Source organism: Oncorhynchus tshawytscha, linkage group LG33 (assembly GCF_018296145.1).
Source record: "Oncorhynchus tshawytscha isolate Ot180627B linkage group LG33, Otsh_v2.0, whole genome shotgun sequence".
Classification (NCBI taxonomy): Eukaryota; Metazoa; Chordata; class Actinopteri; order Salmoniformes; family Salmonidae; genus Oncorhynchus; species Oncorhynchus tshawytscha.
In genome coordinates this window covers 8,753,112-8,775,133 of record NC_056461.1, presented here as the reverse complement: position 1 = coordinate 8,775,133, position 22,022 = coordinate 8,753,112, and the positions used below count along the sequence as shown (strand labels likewise).

The 22,022-nt window shown below is 44.7% G+C and overlaps 1 protein-coding gene across 1 annotated transcript in view; it reads right to left on the bottom strand.

Annotated features, from left to right (window-relative positions):
- Positions 1–379: 379 nt before the first annotated feature.
- xrcc4 (X-ray repair complementing defective repair in Chinese hamster cells 4) overlaps positions 380–22,022 on the bottom strand; it is a 31,085-nt gene continuing 9,442 nt past the window's right edge. The window contains exons 7-8 of the mRNA XM_042311262.1: positions 15,921–16,065; positions 380–1,711 (exon numbers count right to left, since the gene is read on the bottom strand). Of these exons, the coding sequence (XP_042167196.1) occupies positions 1,606–1,711; positions 15,921–16,065 (251 nt within the window). The 3' untranslated portion in view covers positions 380–1,605. The remainder of the gene's footprint in view (positions 1,712–15,920; positions 16,066–22,022) is intronic.

Sequence of the window (22,022 nt, the reverse complement as noted above, 5' to 3'; positions counted from 1 at the left end):
TTAGGCCAATTGGACTCGAGGAGTGTTTCCACTGCTCCAGTCCAATGGCAGTGAGCTTTACACCATTCCAGCATACACTTGGCATTGCGCATGGTGATCTTAGGCTTGTGTGTTGCTGCTCGGCCATGGAAACCCAGACGATTTTTACCCGCTATGCGGTTCAGCACTTGCCTGTCCTGTTCTGCGAGCTTGTGTGGCCTACCAGTTCTCAGCTGAACCGATGTTGCTCCTAGACGTTTCCACTTCACAATAACAGCACCTACAGTTGACCGGGGCAGCTCTAGCAGGGCCAAAACTTGACGAACTGGCTTGTTGGAAAGGTGGCACCCAATGATTGAGCTCTTCAGTAAGGCAATTCTACTGCCAATGTTTGTCTATGGAGATTACATGGCTGTGTGCTCATTTTATAAACCAGTCAGCAACAGGTGTGGCTGAAATAGCCAAATCCACGAATTTGAAGGGGTGTCCACATCCTTTTGTATATATAGTGTATATTGACATAAAATGTGAAGCCACTCCAACAATTCCTGCCTGAACAGCGACTCCTACAGGTATATGAGGGGTAATGCACTTCAGTGAGAAGGAGTCTATCATCTAGTTGCCTACCTCCATGTATCCTACTTAGCTTTGGTAACAAGCTTGTATATGCTGAGCTATCATGTCAACACAGTTAGACATCGATCAACTTTCATACTCATCTGCGTAGACTACCATTGAATCGTTGAAAGTAACTCCTCTGAAAATAGCTGTATACTAAAATAAATAATTAAAACAATATATGTTGATTAAATTGTACAATTGTAAGGCAACCAGCTGCAATAGGATTGTGAGCTTGGCAAAACATTTTTCAAAACACATTTTCTGTCTGTTTGCAAAAAAAATATTTAAAAAAATGCTTTGTGCTTTCAACTCTCACTACTCTCGCAGAGTTGTCTCCATCGTTTCCTTGGAGCTGGCATCCTCGGTGCCCTCCTGGAAAATCTTTTCCAATTCAGCATCACATTGCGGTTTATCAACGCACCTATACATACTGCGGACAAGTTTGCCACCGGTGTGCACATCAATAGCTTCAGACTAAGGTAACTTGTTCGGAGGGTCGAAGAGCCCCCCCCATGAATTTAAAATGTTCCCTCGGTCATGTCCTCCTCGAGCCGGGCCTGGATGGTTACCTTACAATTGTACGCTGAATATATATATATATATTTATTTATTTTACAGTGTATGTGAAAGTACATTCCGACTCACATTAGATTTATGTATGCAGAGTGAAACTAGGTATACTATCCATAGTTGATTGGATCTTTGTCATTTTAAAATGAGTTACCATTATCACCATAAATAGGATGCCAAATTCATGATATTAATAATACACTTTTACATTTGGATCTGTAAGGTGGAAGGAATAGGATGGAAGCTCCATCACCGCACTGTTTACACCTATCCAGATGTTTCAGATCTCCAAACATCGAAGGGGTTAATTAGGGGAAGGGGTTCTAAGAGAGTTGGGACCGGCTGATAGAGTGACAGACGAAAGTGATGGAGGGAGAGAGAGATGAAAGGAGTGAGGGAGGGAAAGAATTTGATTGAGGAGTGAGTGGTCAGAACTCAGATGTCCTCAAACAGGTCCTCAGCATCAGGAATGACATCACTAGAATGCTGGGGAGCCTGGTCCTTATTGGCTGCTGCTCTGGATGATGGCAGGGGGTCCCTCCTGGACAATAAAACAAACAAAAATGTCAGTCTAATCCAAGCAGGAAAGCAATGACTGTTGCTGACTGTACTGATTATTAAATGTATTGCGTCGGGGTGTGTGCAAGGTTTTATTTTCTAACCAATGGCTGTCTACCTGTATGAAAAACCACATTGAATGCATACTCCTGACATTCAAACCTAGGGCTGTCTGCACTTTTCGACACATAAGTGCACACACAAGCACACACACACCATACAGACAGACAGAGGAGAGAAGAGCCCTATACTAGGAATCAGGTTTGAAGAGTTAGCGAGGTAACTTTGGTCAAGTCTGAGTTCAACTCGGGATAACTGGTACCATGAAGTATTTGGCAACAAATGTTTCAGAACTTACCTTCTCCAGGGGTAGCTAACTCCATTTATTGAGGACCAATGAAATCAGATACCCTCCCTCTTGCAAAGATTGCTTTTAGGAGACCGATTAATCGAATATTTAGTCAAATGTTTTTGTGTGTATCATTATTTTTAATGTCTATAACAATACACATTTAGTAATGACAGCATTTGCTTTCCAAACTATGTTTTTCGTGCGTATTTAGAAATTTGCTAAAGGCAAATTGACAGCCGCAACCAACCATAGACATACAGTGCATTCGGGAAGTATTCAGACCCATTGACATTTCCCCACATTGTTACATTACAACCTTACTCTAAAATGGATAGAATCGGTTTTTCCCCTCATCAATCTACACACAATACTCCATAATGACAGAGCAAAAACTGGTTTTTAGAATTTTTTCATTTTCAAACCCTCCTCATATCAACCCTGGAAGTAGGGTTGCAGAGGGAGGGTATATTACTGGTAACTTTTTCAAAAGTTTACCAGTAAACTTTAAGCATTTTGGTAACTTTTAAGTCATTTTTTGGCCTTTTGGAGAATTTCAGATGATCACAGCTGTCTAATTATCTCCGGCCATATCACATATAAAATATATAAAATAATCATATAAGACGAGATACATTTATCAATCACTTGGCCGTTTCCTCTTGAACCTCATGGTCTTTCTACTAGAACCTCATGGTCTTTCTACTAGAACCTCATGGTCTTTCTACTAGAACCTCATGGTCTTTCTACTAGAACCTCATGGTCTTTCTACTAGAACCTCATGGTCTTTCTACTAGAACCTCATGGTCTTTCTACTAGAACCTCATGGTCTTTCTACTAGAACCTCATGGTCAGATATAAAACATTTATACGGTATATTAATACGTCATTCTAAGTATAAATTACCATAGTTACCATAGATTGCCTGCTACTACCAAAAGTTCCATTGACTTTAGCAAATGATCAGTAGTTTTGCAAGTTGCCTGGAGGCAACACACACAGGGAGATATTGATTCCATTATAGAGTGCATGCAGGCAGGCGCACACCACAGCACACCACACCAACACCACACCACACCACAGCACACCACACCACACCACACCACAGCACACCACCCATTACCATTCTTACCCCGAATGTTCAAACACCTGTAAACCATTTACACACTCCCGAGCTCTCTCCTTTGTGGAAACAGTTTGTCAATAGTTGGGAGCAGGTTTTGCAGTGCTGTGTGTGTGCGCTCGCGCGTCTTTGAGCTGAGTCACTTCACTGTAACACACTACAGTAACTGCTAACGAGTAAACAGGTTTGATACACACCGCTTTAACAGAGCTATTGGTCATATGCCGAACTGACAGCAGACACTTGTAACACATTAAAGGGACACATCGGGATTTATCTACTTCCCCACATTCAGATGAACTTGTGCGTACCATTTTTATGTCTCTGTGTCCAGTATGAAGATGGGAGGTAGTTTTGCGAGCCAATGATAACTAGCGTTAGCGCAATGACTGGAAGTCTATGGGAATCTGCTACCATGCTGGATGTCTATGGGAATCTGCTACCATGCTGGATGTCTATGGGAATCTGCTACCATGCTGGATGTCTATGGGAATCTGCTACCATGCTGGATGTCTATGGGAATCTGCTACCATGCTGGAAGTCTATGGGAATCTGCTACCATGCTGGAAGTCTGCTACCATGCTGGAATCTGCTACCATGCTGGATGTCTATGGGAATCTGCTACCATGCTGGATGTCTATGGGAATCTGCTACCATGCTGGATGTCTATGGGAATCTGCTACCATGCTGGATGTCTATGGGAATCTGCTACCATGCTGGATGTCTATGGGAATCTGCTACCATGCTGGATGTCTATGGGAATCTGCTACCATGCTGGATGTCTATGGGAATCTGCTACCATGCTGGATGTCTATGGGAATCTGCTACCATGCTGGATGTCTATGGGAATCTGCTACCATCCTGGATGTCTATGGGAATCTGCTACCATGCTGGATGTCTATGGGAATCTGCTACCATGCTGGATGTCTATGGGAATCTGCTACCATGCTGGATGTCTATGGGAATCTGCTACCATGCTGGATGTCTATGGGAATCTGCTACCATGCTGGATGTCTATGGGAATCTGCTACCATGCTGGATGTCTATGGGAATCTGCTACCATGCTGGATGTCTATGGGAATCTGCTACCATGCTGGATGTCTATGGGAATCTGCTACCATGCTGGATGTCTATGGGAATCTGCTACCATGCTGGATGTCTATGGGAATCTGCTACCATGCTGGATGTCTATGGGAATCTGCTACCATGCTGGATGTCTATGGGAATCTTCTACCATGCTGGATGTCTATGGGAATCTGCTACCATGCTGGATGTCTATGGGAATCTGCTACCATGCTGGAAGTCTATGGGAATCTGCTACCATGCTGGATGTCTATGGGAATCTGCTACCATGCTGGATGTCTATGGGAATCTGCTACCATGCTGGATGTCTATGGGAATCTGCTACCATGCTGGATGTCTATGGGAATCTGCTACCATGCTGGATGTCTATGGGAATCTGCTACCATGCTGGATGTATATGGGAATCTGCTACCATGCTGGATGTCTATGGGAATCTGCTACCATGCTGGATGTCTATGGGAATCTGCTACCATGCTGGATGTCTATGGGAATCTGCTACCATGCTGGATGTCTATGGGAATCTGCTACCATGCTGGATGTCTATGGGAATCTGCTACCATGCTGGATGTCTATGGGAATCTGCTACCATGCTGGATGTCTATGGGAATCTGCTACCATGCTGGATGTCTATGGGAATCTGCTACCATGCTGGATGTCTATGGGAATCTGCTACCATGCTGGATGTCTATGGGAATCTGCTACCATGCTGGATGTCTATGGGAATCTGCTACCATGCTGGATGTCTATGGGAATCTGCTACCATGCTGGATGTCTATGGGAATCTGCTACCATGCTGGATGTCTATGGGAATCTGCTACCATGCTGGATGTCTATGGGAATCTGCTACCATGCTGGATGTCTATGGGAATCTGCTACCATGCTGGATGTCTATGGGAATCTGCTACCATGCTGGATGTCTATGGGAATCTGCTACCATGCTGGATGTCTATGGGAATCTGCTACCATGCTGGATGTCTATGGGAATCTGCTACCATGCTGGATGTCTATGGGAATCTGCTACCATGCTGGATGTCTATGGGAATCTGCTACCATGCTGGATGTCTATGGGAATCTGCTACCATGCTGGATGTCTATGGGAATCTGCTACCATGCTGGATGTCTATGGGAATCTGCTACCATGCTGGATGTCTATGGGAATCTGCTACCATGCTGGATGTCTATGGGAATCTGCTACCATGCTGGATGTCTATGGGAATCTGCTACCATGCTGGATGTCTATGGGAATCTGCTACCATGCTGGATGTCTATGGGAATCTGCTACCATGCTGGATGTCTATGGGAATCTGCTACCATGCTGGATGTCTATGGGAATCTGCTACCATGCTGGATGTCTATGGAATCTGCTACCATGCTGGATGTCTATGGGAATCTGCTACCATGCTGGATGTCTATGGAATCTGCTACCATGCTGGATGTCTATGGGAATCTGCTACCATGCTGGATGTCTATGGGAATCTGCTACCATGCTGGATGTCTATGGGAATCTGCTACCATGCTGGATGTCTATGGGAATCTGCTACCATGCTGGATGTCTATGGGAATCTGCTACCATGCTGGATGTCTATGGGAATCTGCTACCATGCTGGATGTCTATGGGAATCTGCTACCATGCTGGATGTCTATGGGAATCTGCTACCATGCTGGATGTCTATGGGAATCTGCTACCATGCTGGATGTCTATGGGAATCTGCTACCATGCTGGATGTCTATGGGAATCTGCTAGCAGATAAGCATAGATAAGCATAGACTTAACGCTTGTTAGCAATTTGCCCTGGCGCTAGTTAGAAACTTCCTTCAAAAGTGCACACGCAGACATAAAAATGATATCTACGAGTTCATCGGACTCTGGATAAGTAGATAAAGGTCCTTATTGCCAAAATCCTGAGGTATCCCTTTAACACGATTAACTCACGTCCTTCTACCCTCCAGCAGTCCACTCGTTAAACACAGCCGCAATATTAATGAGGGCTAACAATGCAGACAGACCTGGCACTGTCATAATTGTGTGTGTGTGTGTGTGTGTGTGTGTGTGTGTGTAGATGAAATCAGCAGTCTTGATTTCTTCCCTACTGAAAGTACAGGAGGGAGCGAAATATAACCATGGCTACAGCGCAGTCAGCGCTTCACTATGCAGACGGAAAAGGTCAAACTGAGGGAGAGAGAAAGAATCAAGTAGGTGAGTTCTCTTTCCTCAGGTGCATTCACTTTGAGGAGCTCCATTTGGCCTCACCCAATTGCTCCGGGTAAATAATCTCATTAACAAAAGGCTCACCTCTGACCTTTAGCCTCTGACTGACAGGCCACCGGTGTGTGTGTGGTGTATGCAGAGAGCAAAGCCATCCAACTTGTTTTCAATCATTATCACCAATATGAGAAAATAGTTACACCCATGAAAAACACACACACACACACACACACACACACACACACACACACACACACACACACACACACACACACACACACACACACACACACACCAGTAACCTTACCCCCATCCCTAAGGTTAATGCTTCTGTATGAAACAGAAGGTAGAGCTGACTGATGTAAACACAGATTCCTGTCTCTGAACCTCAGATGGAGAAGGTTAGTGTGTGTGTGCGTCAGTCTTTAATAGTTTGTGCCAAGTATTGTTTACAAACCCACGCAAATCAGCACCATGCAGCCACACACACACACACACACACGAGCAAACACATAGCGCTGTGTCAATACCTTGTCTTGTAGTGATTATCGGTGCTGATGGTTTACAGGGCTTGTACGTGTGTACGTGTGTGTGTGTGTGTTTTGGGAACTGCAGTATAATCTAGACCAGAGAGGGTTAGTTTGTCATGGGAAAAATCAGCCGAGGCACAGCAGAACAGTAAACGGACAGATCCACATTCTCTACAACTCAAGCCCCACTGAGTATGACACCATTTACACCAATAAATGACACAACATGCAACAATTTCAAAAGACTGCACTGAGTTACAGTTCATATATGGAAATCAGTCAATTGAAATGAATTCATTAGTCCCTAATCTATGGATTTCACATGACCAGGAATACAGAAATGCATCTGTTGGTCACAGATACCTTAACAAAAGGTTGGGGCGTAGATCAGAAAACCAGTCAGTATCTGGGGGACACCATTTGACTCATGCAGCGCAACAAATCTCCTTCACATAGAGTTGATCAAGCTGTTGACTGTGGCCTGTGGAATGTTGTCCCACTCCTCTTGTGCGAAGTTGCTGGATATTGGTGGGAACTGGAACACACTGTCATACACGTCGATCCAGAGCATCCCAAACATGTTCAATAGGTGACATGTCTGGTGAGTACACAGGCCATGGAAGAACTGGTATATTTTCAGCTTCCAGGAATTGTGTACAGATCCTTGCGACATGGGGCCGTGCCTTATCATGCTGAAACATGAGGTGATGGGCGGTCGATGAATGGCACAACAATGGACCTCGGGATCTCGTCACGGTATCTCTGTGCATTCAAATTGCCATCGATAAAATGCAATTGTGTTTCGTTGTCCGTAGCTTATTCCTGCCCATACCATAATGCCACCGACACCATGGGTCACTACTTCCACAATGTTGACCTCAGCAAACCGCTCACCCACACTCGTCTCAGACCATCCCGCAGGTGAAGAAGCTGACGCTGTTTAATTAGATTATTGATATGCAACACCTGTCAGGTGGATGGGTTGTCATGGCAAAGGAGAAAAGCTCAGTAACAGGGATGTAAACATATTTGCGCAAAACATGTGAGAGAAATACACTTTTTGTGCAGATGGAACATTTCTGAGATCTTTTATTTTTGCTCATATTGCGTTTAAATTTTTGCCCAGTGTAAGACTTTCTCGAATCAAAGCCCCTACTGGACTGTCAGTCTGTGCCCGATCTCCTTAGCTTTACCCAGAATCTTCTCTTAAATATCCAATGCCCCCACAATACTTTATAAAAATCAACGGACATGTGATCTGATATTTAGACCACACTGTGCTTGTATATCAGCAACCAACAAGAACGCTGAGAAATAAACAACCGCTTTCAGAACAAAGAGCTGCAGTTAAAACATGGCTTCGGGTCTTATTGTGCCAAGAGTTAGTTCTCCTTCAGTTGACGTATAGTACAGTACTAATCTTCCCATGACCAGCTGGACCGCCTGAAGCTACCTGGTGTGATTCTCGATTGATATTGACATTGTACTGCATAGTAGAGAAGAGTTTGCAAGTAAGCATTTCACTTTACCGAGCGCACGTGATCAATACACTGATTTGATGTGTGTGTGTGTGTGTGTATGCATGTGTGCCGCCTGAAGCTACCTGTTGTGTGTGTGTGTGTGTGTATGTGTATGCATGTGTGCCGCCTGAAGCTACCTATTGTGTGTGTGTGTGTGCCAGCATGTGTGTGCATTTCAGTCTAAAACACAATTAGCAGTACCATAAAGCCAGAGAGCCTGCAGGAGAGCAGTGGTATTTTAACACTAATAAAGTGAGCTGCAGTGTAGACGTGATAGGGCCGGAGGGTGGCCAGCTGTGGTGTTTTCCACAGGTTGTCCTCAAGCACACTGCAGGAGTGGAAAGTGTGAGGTCAGCTGGTTGGGTAAGTTCAGGAACGGCCGAGTGGGCAGCTACAATGTGGAGAGACTATGGGCCAACAAATATACTTTTTCGTTCTGTTGAATCTCCTCTCTTTCTCCTCTACTCCCTTCTCTTGTCCTCTCCGGGTCGTTCCATAACATTTCAGCAAACCATGACACCCATGTGTTTTTCCCCCTGTTCACGGACATTTGTAATTTAAGCTGTTGGGTTTATATCCCATCCTGCATCCTGATATTACCAGGTTGACCACTAGATGGGGCTGTTCCTGCTATTTGGTGATCATTGTTAATGGGATAGTTCGCCCAAATTACAAAAGTAAATACTGTTTTTCTTACCCTGTAAACAGGCTATGGACCAGGTATGACAGCAACCCATGCTTGGTTTTGTTTAGCTGGCCACAGTTTCAAATGCAAACTTTGACAATTTCTTTGGATTCCTCATGTCTAACTCAATAGCTAGGTTTTCATCCAATTGGCTACAGATTTTCATGTGAATCTTCTCAAATCTGCATAGAAGAAAGTGAATTTTCCCACCAGAGATGCGTTTCCATCACATTGACTTGTTACAGTTAAAAGGCTGTGAGTGATGACAGTGTACATAAAACACCTTTTGGCGGTTAAACGTAACGAATTAAAAAATCCAAGTTAAATGGTGTTCCATCGCATTAAAAAAACTGATGGTTCTCACAAAAATATATAGCGTGTACAAACTCTAGTATTGGCAGTGTTGCTTAGAGCACACATATAGCCTACATGATGAGATTATTGTCATGGACAAAAGAGTGAAATTATAGAAAAAAAACTATACTCACATAAAAAGTTTGGACGGAAACCCTGGTTACTGTTAGAAAAAAGTATGGTACAAAACGAACATCAGGTACTATAACCCTAACCCTATAAATTAAGCATCCCGGAGTCACCTCTTCGCCGTTGACGTTGAGATTGGTGTTTATTGCGGGTACTATAAAATGAAGCTGCCCATTGAGGATTTGTGAGGCATCCATTTCTCAAACTAGACACTAATGTACTTGTCCTCTTGCTCAGTTGGGCTCCGGGGCCTCCCACTCTTTCTATTCTGGTTAGAGACAGTTTGTGCTGTTCTGTGAAGGGAGTAGTACACAGCGTTGTACGAGATCTTCAGTTTCTTGGCAATTTCTCGCATGGAATAGCCTTCATTTCTCAGAACAAGAATAGACCGACAAGTTCCAGAAGAAAGTTCTTTGTTTCTGGCAATTTTGAGACTGTAATTGAACCCACAAATGCTGATGCTCCAGATACCAAATCAAATAACATTTTATTTGTCACATACACATGGTTAGCAGATGTTAATGCGAGTGTAGCAAAATGATTGCGATTCTAGTTCTGACAATACAGTATTAACCAACGAGTAATCTAACCTAACAATTCCACAACAACTACCTTATACACACAGTGTAAAGGAATGAAAGAATATGTACATACAAATATATGAATGAGTGATGATACAGAACGGCATAGGCAAGATGCAGTAGATGGTATCGAGTATAGCATATACATATGAGATGAGTAATGTAGGGTATGTAAACATTATATTAAGTGGCATTGTTTAAAGTGGCTAGTGATACATGTATTACATAAAGATGGCAAGATGCAGTAGATGGTATAGAGTACAGTATATACATATGAGATGAGTAATGTAGGGTATGTAAACATTATATTAAGTGGCATTGTTTAAAGTGGCTAGTGATACATTTTTTACATCCATTTTTACATTATTAAAGTGGCTGGAGTTGAGTCAGTATGTTGGCAGCAGCCACTCAATGTTAGTGGTGGCTGTTTAACAGTCTGATGGCCTTGAGATAGAAGCTGTTTTTCAGTCTCTCGGTCCCAGCTTTGATGCACCTGTACTGACCTCGCCTTCTGGATGATAGCGGGGTGAACAGGCAGTGACTCAGGTGGTTGTTGTCCTTGATGATCTTTATGGCCTTCCTGTGACATCGGGTGGTGTAAGTGTCCTGAAGGGCAGGTAGTTTGCCCCCGGTGATGCGTTGTGCAGACCTCACTACCCTCTGGAGAGCCTTACGGTTGTGGGCGGAGCAGTTGCCGTACCAGGCGGTGATACAGCCCGACAGGATGCTCTCGATTGTGCATCTGTAAATGTTTGTGAGTGCTTTTGTTGACAAGAAACATTTCTTCAGCCACCTGAGGTTGAAGAGGTGCTGCTGCGCCTTCTTCACAATGCTGTCTGTGTGGGTGGACTAATTCAGTTTGTCCGTGATGTGTACGCCGAGGAACTTAAAACTTACTACCCTCTCCACTACTGTCCCGTCGATGTGGATAGGGGGGTGCCCCCTCTGCTGTTTCCACGATCATCTCCTTTGTTTTCTTGACATTGAGTGTGAGGTTTTTTTCCTGACATCACACTCCGAGGGTCATCACCTCCTCCCTGTAGGCCGTCTCGTCGTTGTTGGTAATCAAGCCTACCACTGTAGTGTCGTCTGCAAACTTGATGATTGAGTTGGAGGCGTGCATGGCCACGTAGTCGTGGGTGAACAGGGAGTACAGGAGAGGGCTCAGAACGCACCCTTTTGGGGTCCCACTGTTGAGGATCAGCGGGGTGGAGATTCTGTTACTTACCCTCACCACCTTTGGGCGGCCCGTCAGGAAGTCGTCGTAGTTGCACAGGGCGAGGTCGAGACCCAGGGTCTCGAGCTTGATGACGAGTTTGGAGGGTACTATGTTGTTAAATGCTGAGCTGTAGTCGATGAACAGCATTCTCACATAGGTATTCTTCTTGTCCAGATGGGTTATGGCAGTGTGCAGTGTGGTTGCGATTGCGTCGTCTGTGGACCTGTTGTGGCGGTAAGCAAATTGGAGTGGGTCTAGGGTGTCAGGTAGGGTGGATGTGATATGGTCCTTGACTAGTCTCTCAAAGCACTTCATGATGACGGAAGTGAGTGCTACTGGGCGGTAGTCGTTTAGCTCAGTTACCTTAGCTTTCTTGGGAACAGGAACAATGGTGGCCCTCTTGAAGCATGTGGGAACAGCAGACTGGTATAGGGATTGATTGAATATGTCCATAAACACACCAGCCAGCTGGTCTGCGCATGCTCTGAGTATGCGGCTGGGGATTCCGTCTGGGCCTGCAGCCTTGCGAGGGTTAACACGTTTAAATGTTTTACTGACGTCGGCTGCAGTGAAGGAGAGTCTTCAGGTTTTGGTAGCGGGCCGTGTCAGTTGCACTATATTGTCCTCAAAGCGAGCAAAGAAGTTGTTTAATCTGTCTGGGAGCAAGAGATCCTGATCCAGGGCTGGTTTTCTTTTTGTAATCCTTGATTGACTGTAGACCCTGCCAGAAAGCTCTTGTGTCTGAGCCGTTGAATTGCGACTGTACTTTGTCTCTATACTGACGCTTAGCTTGTTTGATTGCCTTGCGGAGGGAATAGCTACACTGTTTGTATTCGGTCATGTTTCCGGTCTCCTTGCCCTGATTAAAAGCTGTGGTTCGCGCTTTCAGTTTTCATGTTTTAATAAATGCTGTGGGTACAACATCACCGATACACTTGCTAATAAACTCGTTCACCGAATCAGCGTATTCGTCAATGTTGTTGTTTGACGCAATGCGGAACATATCCCAGTCCACGTGATCGAAGCAATCTTGAAGCATATAATCAGATTGGTCGGACCAGTGTTGAACAGACCTGAGCGCGGGAGCTTCCTGTTTTAGTTTCTGTCTTTAGGCAGGGAGCAACAAAATGGAGTCGTGGTCAGCTTTCCCGAAAGGAGGGCGGAGGAGGGCCTTATATGCGTTGCGGAAGTTAGAATAACAATGATCAAGAGTTTTACCAGCCATGGTAGCACAATCGATATGCTGATAGAAGTCTTGTTTTCAGATTAGTCTTGTTAAAATCCCCAGCTACAATTAATGCAGCCTCGGGATATGTGGTTCCCAGTTTACATAGAGTCAAATTAAGTTTGTTCAGGGCCATCGATGTGTCTGCTTGGGGGGGAATATATGCGGCTGTGATTATAATCGAAGAGAATTCTCTTGGTAGATAATGTGGTCGGCATTTGATTGTGAGGAATTCTAAGTCAGGTGAACAGAAGGACTTGAGTTCCTGTATGTTGTTATGATCACACCACATCTCATTAATCATGAGGCATACCCCCCCCACCCTTCTTCTTACCAGAAAGATACTTGTTTCTGTCGGCGCGATGCGTGAAGAAACCAGCTGGCTGTACCGACTCCGATAGCGTGTCTCGAGTGAGCCATGTTTCCGTGAAGCAAAGAACATTACAGTCTCTTATGTCTCTCTGGAATGCTACCCTTGCTCGGATTTCATCTACCTTGTTGTCAAGAGACTGGACATTGGTGAGTAGTATACTCGGGAGCGGCGCGCAATGTGCCCGTCTCCGGAGCCTGACCAGAAGACCGCTTCGCCTGCCCGGCGTCGTTGTTTTGGTTCCCCAGCTGGGATCCGATCCATTGTCCTGGGTGGTAGGCAAAACAGAGGATCCACATCGGGAAAATCCTATTCTTTGTCGTAATGTTGGTGAGTTGACGTTGCTCTTATACCCAATAGTTCCTCTCGACTGTATGTAATAAAACCTAAGATTACCTGGGGTAACAATGTAAGAAATAACACGTGACAAAAAAAGAATACTGTATAGTTTCCTAGGAACGCGAAGCGGCATCTCTGTCGGCGCCGGAAGTTACTCAACTAGTCTAAAGAAGGCCAGTTTTATTGCTTCTTTAATTAGTACAACAGTTTTCAGCTGTGCTAACATAATTGCAAAAGGGTTTTCTAATGATCAATTAGCCTTTTAAAATGATAAACTAGGATTAGCTAACACAACGTACCATTGGAACACAGGAGTGATGGTTGCTGATAATGGGCCTCTGCACGCCTATGTAGATATTCCATTTTTAAAAATCTGCCGTTTCCAGCTACAATAGTCATTTACAACATTAACAATGTCTACACTGTATTTCGGATCAATTTGATGCTATTTTGTGCTTTTCTTTAAAAAACAAGGACATTTCTAAGTGACGGCAAACTTTTGAACGGTAGTGTATATTTCAACAAAATAATGTTGCCGGAATGCTAATCGTATCTGTTTCTAACAGAAATGATTTCAGAACAGTCGGAGATGGTGGATGTCGAAATCCTCTTCTGCTTTTTGAGGTGGAACGACCCTTCCTCCTCGAGGTGGAACGACCAGTTTCCTCTCTTTTCCTCTCCTCCACTCCTTTCCTCTCTTTGGGGACTAGGAGGTAGTATTATTATGTCTTTATCATCTGTCACTGCATGGCAGCCACAAGCAGATCCATGACACCAGGAAGCAATGTCACACAGTTAAGTGTGTGGTGACAGAATGATGAGTAGGAGATCCTTGTCCCCTTCTCCTGCTCTCCTGTCTCCTGCTTTCCTCTCTCTCCTCCACTCATTTCCTTCCTCCCCTCTTGAAACCAACAGTGATGTGTTAATAGCCGACAGACAACCAGTAGCATTGTGTATTCATCGATCGTTGCATCATACACCATGTTTGTTTAACTATGCCAAGCTACTGTCTGTAGATTGAATGGTCTTTTTATTCATCGTTTTTTTCTCCTAAGGTACTTCTTGTGCTTTTAAAAGCTCTCTTCCAACTCTCTCTGGTGGGTCCATGAGTGACTTAACTCCAGTCAGTCAGCCAACAGTTTGAGCCTGCAGGAGAGCAGTGGCATTTTAACACTAATAAAGTGAGCTGCAGTGTAGATGTGATAGGGCCGGAGGGTGGCCAGCCGTGGTAAGGGTTGTCCACTAGCACACTGCAGGGGTGGAAAATGTGAGGCCAGCTGATGGGGTAGGTTCAGGGACGTCCTAGCAGCCGCAACTAGAACATGGAGAGCCTATAGGTCAACAAATACACTTTTCCTTTTAATCTCCTCTCCTCTTGTTTCCTCTTTTTCTTCTCCTCTCTTCAGGACTAGGAGGTGGTGGCATTATGTCTTCATCGTCTGTCACCGTATGGCAGCCACAAGCAGATCCATGACACTGGGAACGATGTCACACAGTTAAGTGTGTGGTGACAGAATGATGAATAGATCCTTACGAACTAACCTCGTGATCCTCTTTTTGTCCCCATCTCCTACTCTCAACTCCACTCATGTCATCTCTTCTCCTTCTTCCCGCTGACCAACAGTGATGAGTTAATAGCGAAAGACAACCCGTAGCATTGTGGATTCATCTAATGTTGCATTATACACAATGTTTAACTACGCTAAGCCACAGTCTGTATTATAGGGTGAGTATTTTATTTATAGGGATTATTTAAGGGAATTTAAAAGCCCAGGTCTTCCAACCCTCTCTGGCCGTTGTTGGCCTGGTGATTAAATGTTTTTCCTGCCTGTCATGTGTGAGAAGGTTTATACATGCAGTCGTACATACGCGCAAGTGCACCATTGTGAGGTGGCAAGAGTGGACCCAGTTTACGACAGCTACCATGTAAATCACACAATCACATATGGAATTTGGCTAAAACAGTTTGGTTTTCAAAGCTACGGTAGTTCCCCATGTTGTGATCCAGTCTTGTTTGAGAGCTCGCCTGCTGCTAGGTGTGTAAAGCTGTAACATGAAGTTATTTTCCCATTCATGAACACAGACAGAGACAGAATATCAGTGGAAAAGCAAGTGCCTTTTACATATCTATGAAAAAGTCTCAGATGCTGAGAGAGAGAGAGAGAGAGAGAGAGAGAGAGAGAGAGAGAGAGAGAGAGAGAGAGAGAGAGAAAAGTAGGGAGAGAGGGGTGGGGAGGAAGAGAGAGTGAAAGGGGGGGGCAGAACAAAGTGACATTCCCATTTCAGAGATGAGAAATACCAAAGCCCAGTGGGGGTGTGTTTGGCAGACAGAAACCAGCACTCAGGGTTCAGAACAGATCTACCACACAGATCTACCCAGGAGACCATGTTGGGAAACTCATCGTCATGTCATAGCCCTATGTGTTTCTCAGACACCCTTGCCACTATATGTGTGTGTGTATGTGTGTTGTGTCCGTACCTCGGTTTCTGCGCTGGCTCCGAGGTCGGTCTCTTAGCAACGGTGTCAGGAGGTTGCAGGTGGCGGAAGCGGCGTTTACGGGAGGGTGCCACGTCTGGGATGTCATTCAGACTGTCGTCCAATGGGCTGCGGCTACGCGAAGTCCCTGAGGAGAGAACACACACACACACACACGAGTCAAAATACAATGCCTTTAGAAAGTAAACAGCCCAAAGCAACACTGGAATGGCTTCGGAACAATAATGTGAAAGTCCAGACTTGAATCCCATTGAAAATCTGTGGAAAGACTTGAAGATTGCTGTTCACCGCCGCTCCCCATCTAAAGTAACAGAGCTTGAGAAAATCTGCAAGGAACAATGGGAGAAAAATCACAAAATCCAGATGCGCAAAGCTGATAGAGACGCCTCAAAGTGTGAATACTTACGTAAATGAGGTATTTCTATATTTCCTTTTCAATACATTTCTAAAATCAAGTTTTCACTTTGTCATTATGTGAAAATATATATTTAATCCATTTTCAATTTAGGCTGTTATACAACAAAATGTGGAATAAGTCAAGGGGTATGAATACTTTCTGAACGCACAGTATATAAATGTAACCTTCGAGCTACTGAGTCACAGAGTCAATACGGAGTCCAATTGTAAGATTGGGTCGTAAACTAAAATGAGTTCCAGACGTCCACAACAGAATACTTGACTCTACTATGTAAAATGTTTTTAAAAAAACACCTACTACATTGCTCGCTACATGATTATCAGCTTCTTAAACACACAGTGAACACCAGCAGAGTTTGGGTCTGCAGCCACCAACATCTGGTCTGTTCAGGAAGGAAGGAGTTTGTGTGCTCCTCCCTCCCCTCCTCTCAGGTGTCCCCTTCCTTCCACAGATCAGCACGTTTGACTGATGAGAGGATAGGGAAACGTGCCCAAAGTAGACAAGTGGAGGGAGGAGGAGAGAGGGAAATAGACACATGGATGGGGAGGGGGGGTAGGAGAAGAAGTAGACAAGTGGAGGGAGGAGGAGTGGGGGACATAGACACATGGATGGGGAGGGGGGTAGGAGAAGAAGTAGACAAGTGGAGGGAGGAGGAGAGGAGGAAATAGACACATGGATGGGGAGGGGGGGTAGGAGAAGTAGGAGAAGAAGAAATCCATCAGCATCACCAGCATCAAAACGGCTGCTTGCTTATTAGTCCATTTAGCCAAGTACAGGGGAGGTCATATTCCGGCTTTAGAATTATTACTCATAGTCTAATAAGAGTTCTATTCAGTGTTTAACAGTAACATGAGTCTCTGGTCACTCAGGCTGGCAGTCTGTAAAAACACTGTGTTAAACTGAATAGCCTCATTCATCACATTCGGCAGGCAGGCAGGCAAGCAGGCAGGCAACATACAAGTAAAAGCTAACAACGGGAGTGGGTGAGACATTGGGTAAATGGGAGGTCAATCCATGGTGTCTGTAGCCATAATGTGACACCTGGGTCGTTATAAACTGGAGTCACACACAGTTAACAACCCACAGCCACACACACGCGTGCGGGAGGAGACACACACACACACACACGAGCGCGCAGAATGTGACACCTGGGTTCTGATACACCGGAGTCACACATAGTTAACAACACACAGCCCCACACACACACACAGCCCCACACACACACACACAGCCACACACAGCCACACACACACACAGCTTGGTATGGGGCTAGCCAAGAAATAAACAGACTGGAAGAAAGATAATGAACTGGTAAAGTGTGTTAACACACACACACACACACACACACACACACACACACACACACACACACACACACACACACACACACACACACACACACACACACACACACACACACACACACACACACACATACACACATACACAGTTTATCTCAATCTCATTAGTGAAAACATAACCACTTTGCCCCTTCCCCATTTTCTATGCCCTTCCTGGCAACACACTAATAAACTGACTCATTGTCACGGCAACCAAAGCAACACAGGAACCCATGTCTATTTCCCCATCAGTCATAGAACACAGCTGTTAGAGGGAGGGACACAACCAATACCTACCTACCCAATACCCCTGCTATAACCCTAATCCACCATCTCCATCACATTGCACAGCTGGGAGAGACAAAGAGACTTCTAGGGATCTTCCCATATAAGTAAGGTAAATAAAACTCGGTCTGAGCCAGAACGGCCCATTTATACCTTCCACTCAGCCCAACAATAACCCTTATTTACCACCTCAATCACAACACACAGCTGGGAGAAACAGGGGGGCTTGGGGCCCTATACCCACCACCCCAAAGGGCCCCCTACCCACTATACCAGCCCAGTCTACTCTAGAAGTGGTGCCTGACCCCGGTAAGTGCTCCAGCAGTAGAAGTAGAGTTGTGGTTAGCGGTGTTCCAGGCGGCAGGTCAGAGAGGCCCGCTACACTTCTCACTCACAGAGGGTTACGCAATGATCACTCACTGATGTCATCGCTGGTGCCATCGCTGGTGCAAGAATAACACCAGTCATATAGACAGAATCGGACAGATTCAGTACACACACACACAGGCACGAGTGCACACTCACCACACAGCTATACCATGACTGCCCGTCGTGCCATGTGTAACGTAGATTTACAAGATTCTTGGAGTACCGCTGGCTGGTGTGTTTACGGACATATTCAATCCATCCTTATCCCAGTCTGCTGTCCCCTCATGCTTCAAGAGGGCCACCGTTGTTCCTGTTCCCAAGAAAGCTAAGGTAACTGAGCTAAATGACTACCGCCCAGTAGCACTCACTTCCGTCATCATGAAGTGCTTTGAGAGACAAGATATGGTCCTATCACCCCCACCCTACCTGACACCCTAGACCCACTCCAATTTGCTTACCGCCCCAATAGGTCCACAGACGACACAATCGCAACCACACTGCACACTGCCCTAACCCATCTGGACAAGAGGAATATCTACGTGAGAATGCTGTTCATCGATTACAGCTCAGCATTTCAAATCAAATCAAATCAAATCAAATTTTATTTGTCACATACACATGGTTAGCAGATGTTAATGCGAGTGTAGCGAAATGCTTGTGCTTCTAGTTCCGACAATGCAGTAATAACGAGCAAGTAATCTAACTAACAATTCCAAAAAAAACTACTGTCATACACAGTGTAAGGGGATAAAGAATATGTACATAAGGATATATGAATGAGTGATGGTACAGAGCAGCATAGGCAAGATACAGTAGATGATATCGAGTACAGTATATACATATGAGATAAGTATGTAAACCAAGTGGCATAGTTAAAGTGGCTAGTGATACATGTATTACATAAGGATGCAGTCGATGATATAGAGTACAGTATCAACGTATGCATATGAGATGAACAATGTAAGGTAAGTAACATTATATAAGGTAGCATTGTTTAAAGTGGCTAGTGATATATTTACATCATTTCCCATCAATTCCCATGATTAAAGTGGCTGGAGTAGAGTCAGTGTCATTGACAGTGTGTTGGCAGTAGCCACTCAATGTTAGTGGTGGCTGTTTAACAGTCTGATGGCCTTGAGATAGAAGCTGTTTTTCAGTCTCTCGGTCCCAGCTTTGATGCACCTGTACTGACCTCGCCTTCTGGATGGCAGCGGGGTGAACAGGCAGTGGCTCGGGTGGTTGATGTCCTTGATGATCTTTATGGCCTTCCTGTAGCATCGGGTGGTGTAGGTGTCCTGGAGGGCAGGTAACACATTTAACATTTAACACCATAGTACCCTCCAAACTCATCATTAAGCTCGAGACCCTGGGTCTTGACCTCGCCCTGTGCAACTGGGTACTGGACTTCCTGACGGGCCGCCCCCAGGTGGTGAGAGTAGGTAACAACATCTCCACCCCGCTGATCCTCAACACTGTGGCTCCACAAGGGTGCGTTCTGGGCCCTCTCCTGTACTCCCTGTTCACCCACGACTACGTGGCCATGCACGCCTCCAACTCAATCATCAAGTTTGCGGACGGCACTACAGTGGTAGGCTTGATTACCAACAATGACGAGATGACCTACAGGGAGGAGGTGAGGGCCCTCGGAGTGTGATGTCAGGAAAAAAACCTCACACTCAATGTCAAGAAAACAAAGGAGATGATCGTGGAAACAGCAGAGGGGGCACCCCCCTATCCACATCGACGGGACAGTAGTGGAGAGGGTAGTAAGTTTTAAGTTCCTCGGCGTACACATCACGGACAAACTGGAATGGTCCACCCACACAGACAGAGTTGTGAAGAAGGAGCAGCAGCGCCTCTTTAACCTCAGGAGGCTGACGAAATTCGGCTTGTCACCAAAAGCACTCACAAACTTTTACAGATGCACAATCGAGAGCATCCTGTCGGGCTGTATCACCGCCTGGTACGGCAACTGCTCCGCCCACAACCGTAAGGCTCTCCAGAGGGTAGTGAGGTCTGCATAACGCATCACCGGGGGCAAACTACCTGCCCTCCAGGACACCTACACCACCCGATGTCACAGGAAGGACATAAAGCTCATCAAGGACAACAACCACCTGAGTCACTGCCTGTTCACCCCGCTATCATCCAGAAGGCGAGGTCAGTACAAGTGCATCAAAGCAGGAACCGAGAGACTGAAAACAGCTTCTATCTCAAGGCCATCAGACTGTTATTAAACAGGCACCAATAACATTGAGTGGCTGCTGCCAACATACTGACTCAACTCCAGCCACTTTAATAATGGGAATTGATGTAAAAAATGCCACTTAATATAATGTTTACATACCCTACATTACTCATCTCATATGTATATACTGTACTCGATACCATCTACTGCATCTTGCCTATGCCGTTCTGTATCATCACCCATTCATATATCTTTATGTACATATTCTTTATCCCTTTACACTTGTGTACTGTAGCGCTTACCGTAAAATGCTTACTTACAAGTCCTTAACCAACAATGCGGTTCAGAAAATATTCACTAAATAAACTAAAGTTTAAAAAAAAGAAGTTGAACAATAAAAATAACGAGGCTATATACAGGGGGTACCGGTACCAAGTCAATATGCGGGGGTACAGGGTAGTCGAGGTAATATGTACATGTAGGCAGTGGTGTAAAGTACTATCTGTACTTTACTATTTATATTTTTGGCAACTTTAACTTCACTATATTCCTAAAGAAAATAATGTACTTTCTACTCCATACATTTTCCCTGACACCCAAAAGTACTCGTTTTGACAGGAAAATGGTCCAATTCCCACACTTATCAAGAGAACATCCCTGGTCATCCTACTGACTCTGATCTGGCCGACTCACTGAACACACAGGCTCCGTTTGTAAATGATGAGTGTTGGAGTGTGCCCCTGGCTATCAGTAAATAAAGAAAAAAAGAAGGAAAAAAATGCTTAATATAAGGAAGTAGAAATTGTATTTACTTTTACTTTTTATTTTGAAGTACATTTTAGAAATTCCATTTACTTTCATACTCAAGTATATTTAAAACCAAATACTTTTAGACTTTTACTCAAGTAGTATTTTACTGGGTGACTTTCACTTGAGTCATTTTCTATTAAGGTATCTTCACTTTTACTCAAGTATGACAGTTGAGTACTTTTCCCATCACTGCATGTAGGTGGGGTAAATTGACTATGCATAGATAATTAACAGCTTAACCATAAGGTAAGATAAGGTAAACTTTTAGACAGAGACATTGTGTAGTGGGTTAATTTAGGGTATATGATGAGTCATACCAGTGGTATACGATCTGATATACCACAGCTGTCAGACAATCAGCATTCAGGGTTCAAACCACCCAGTTTATAATTTAGGGTTAATGATGAGTCTGTACAGGATAAACACTTTCATACACTGGGCTGGACACAAACATGGGGGGGGGGGTTCTTCTGAGCTCCATGATGGCAGTGTTGTGAGGTCTATTATCATTCCTAGTCAACCACCCCTTTCACCCTCCAACTCTTCCCTCAGGGCCACCTCCTCTGAGATAGTGGTTAGAGACTACAATCGGGGACCACACACAACTATCGCTTACACACACACACACACACACACACACACACACACACACACACACACACACACACACACAC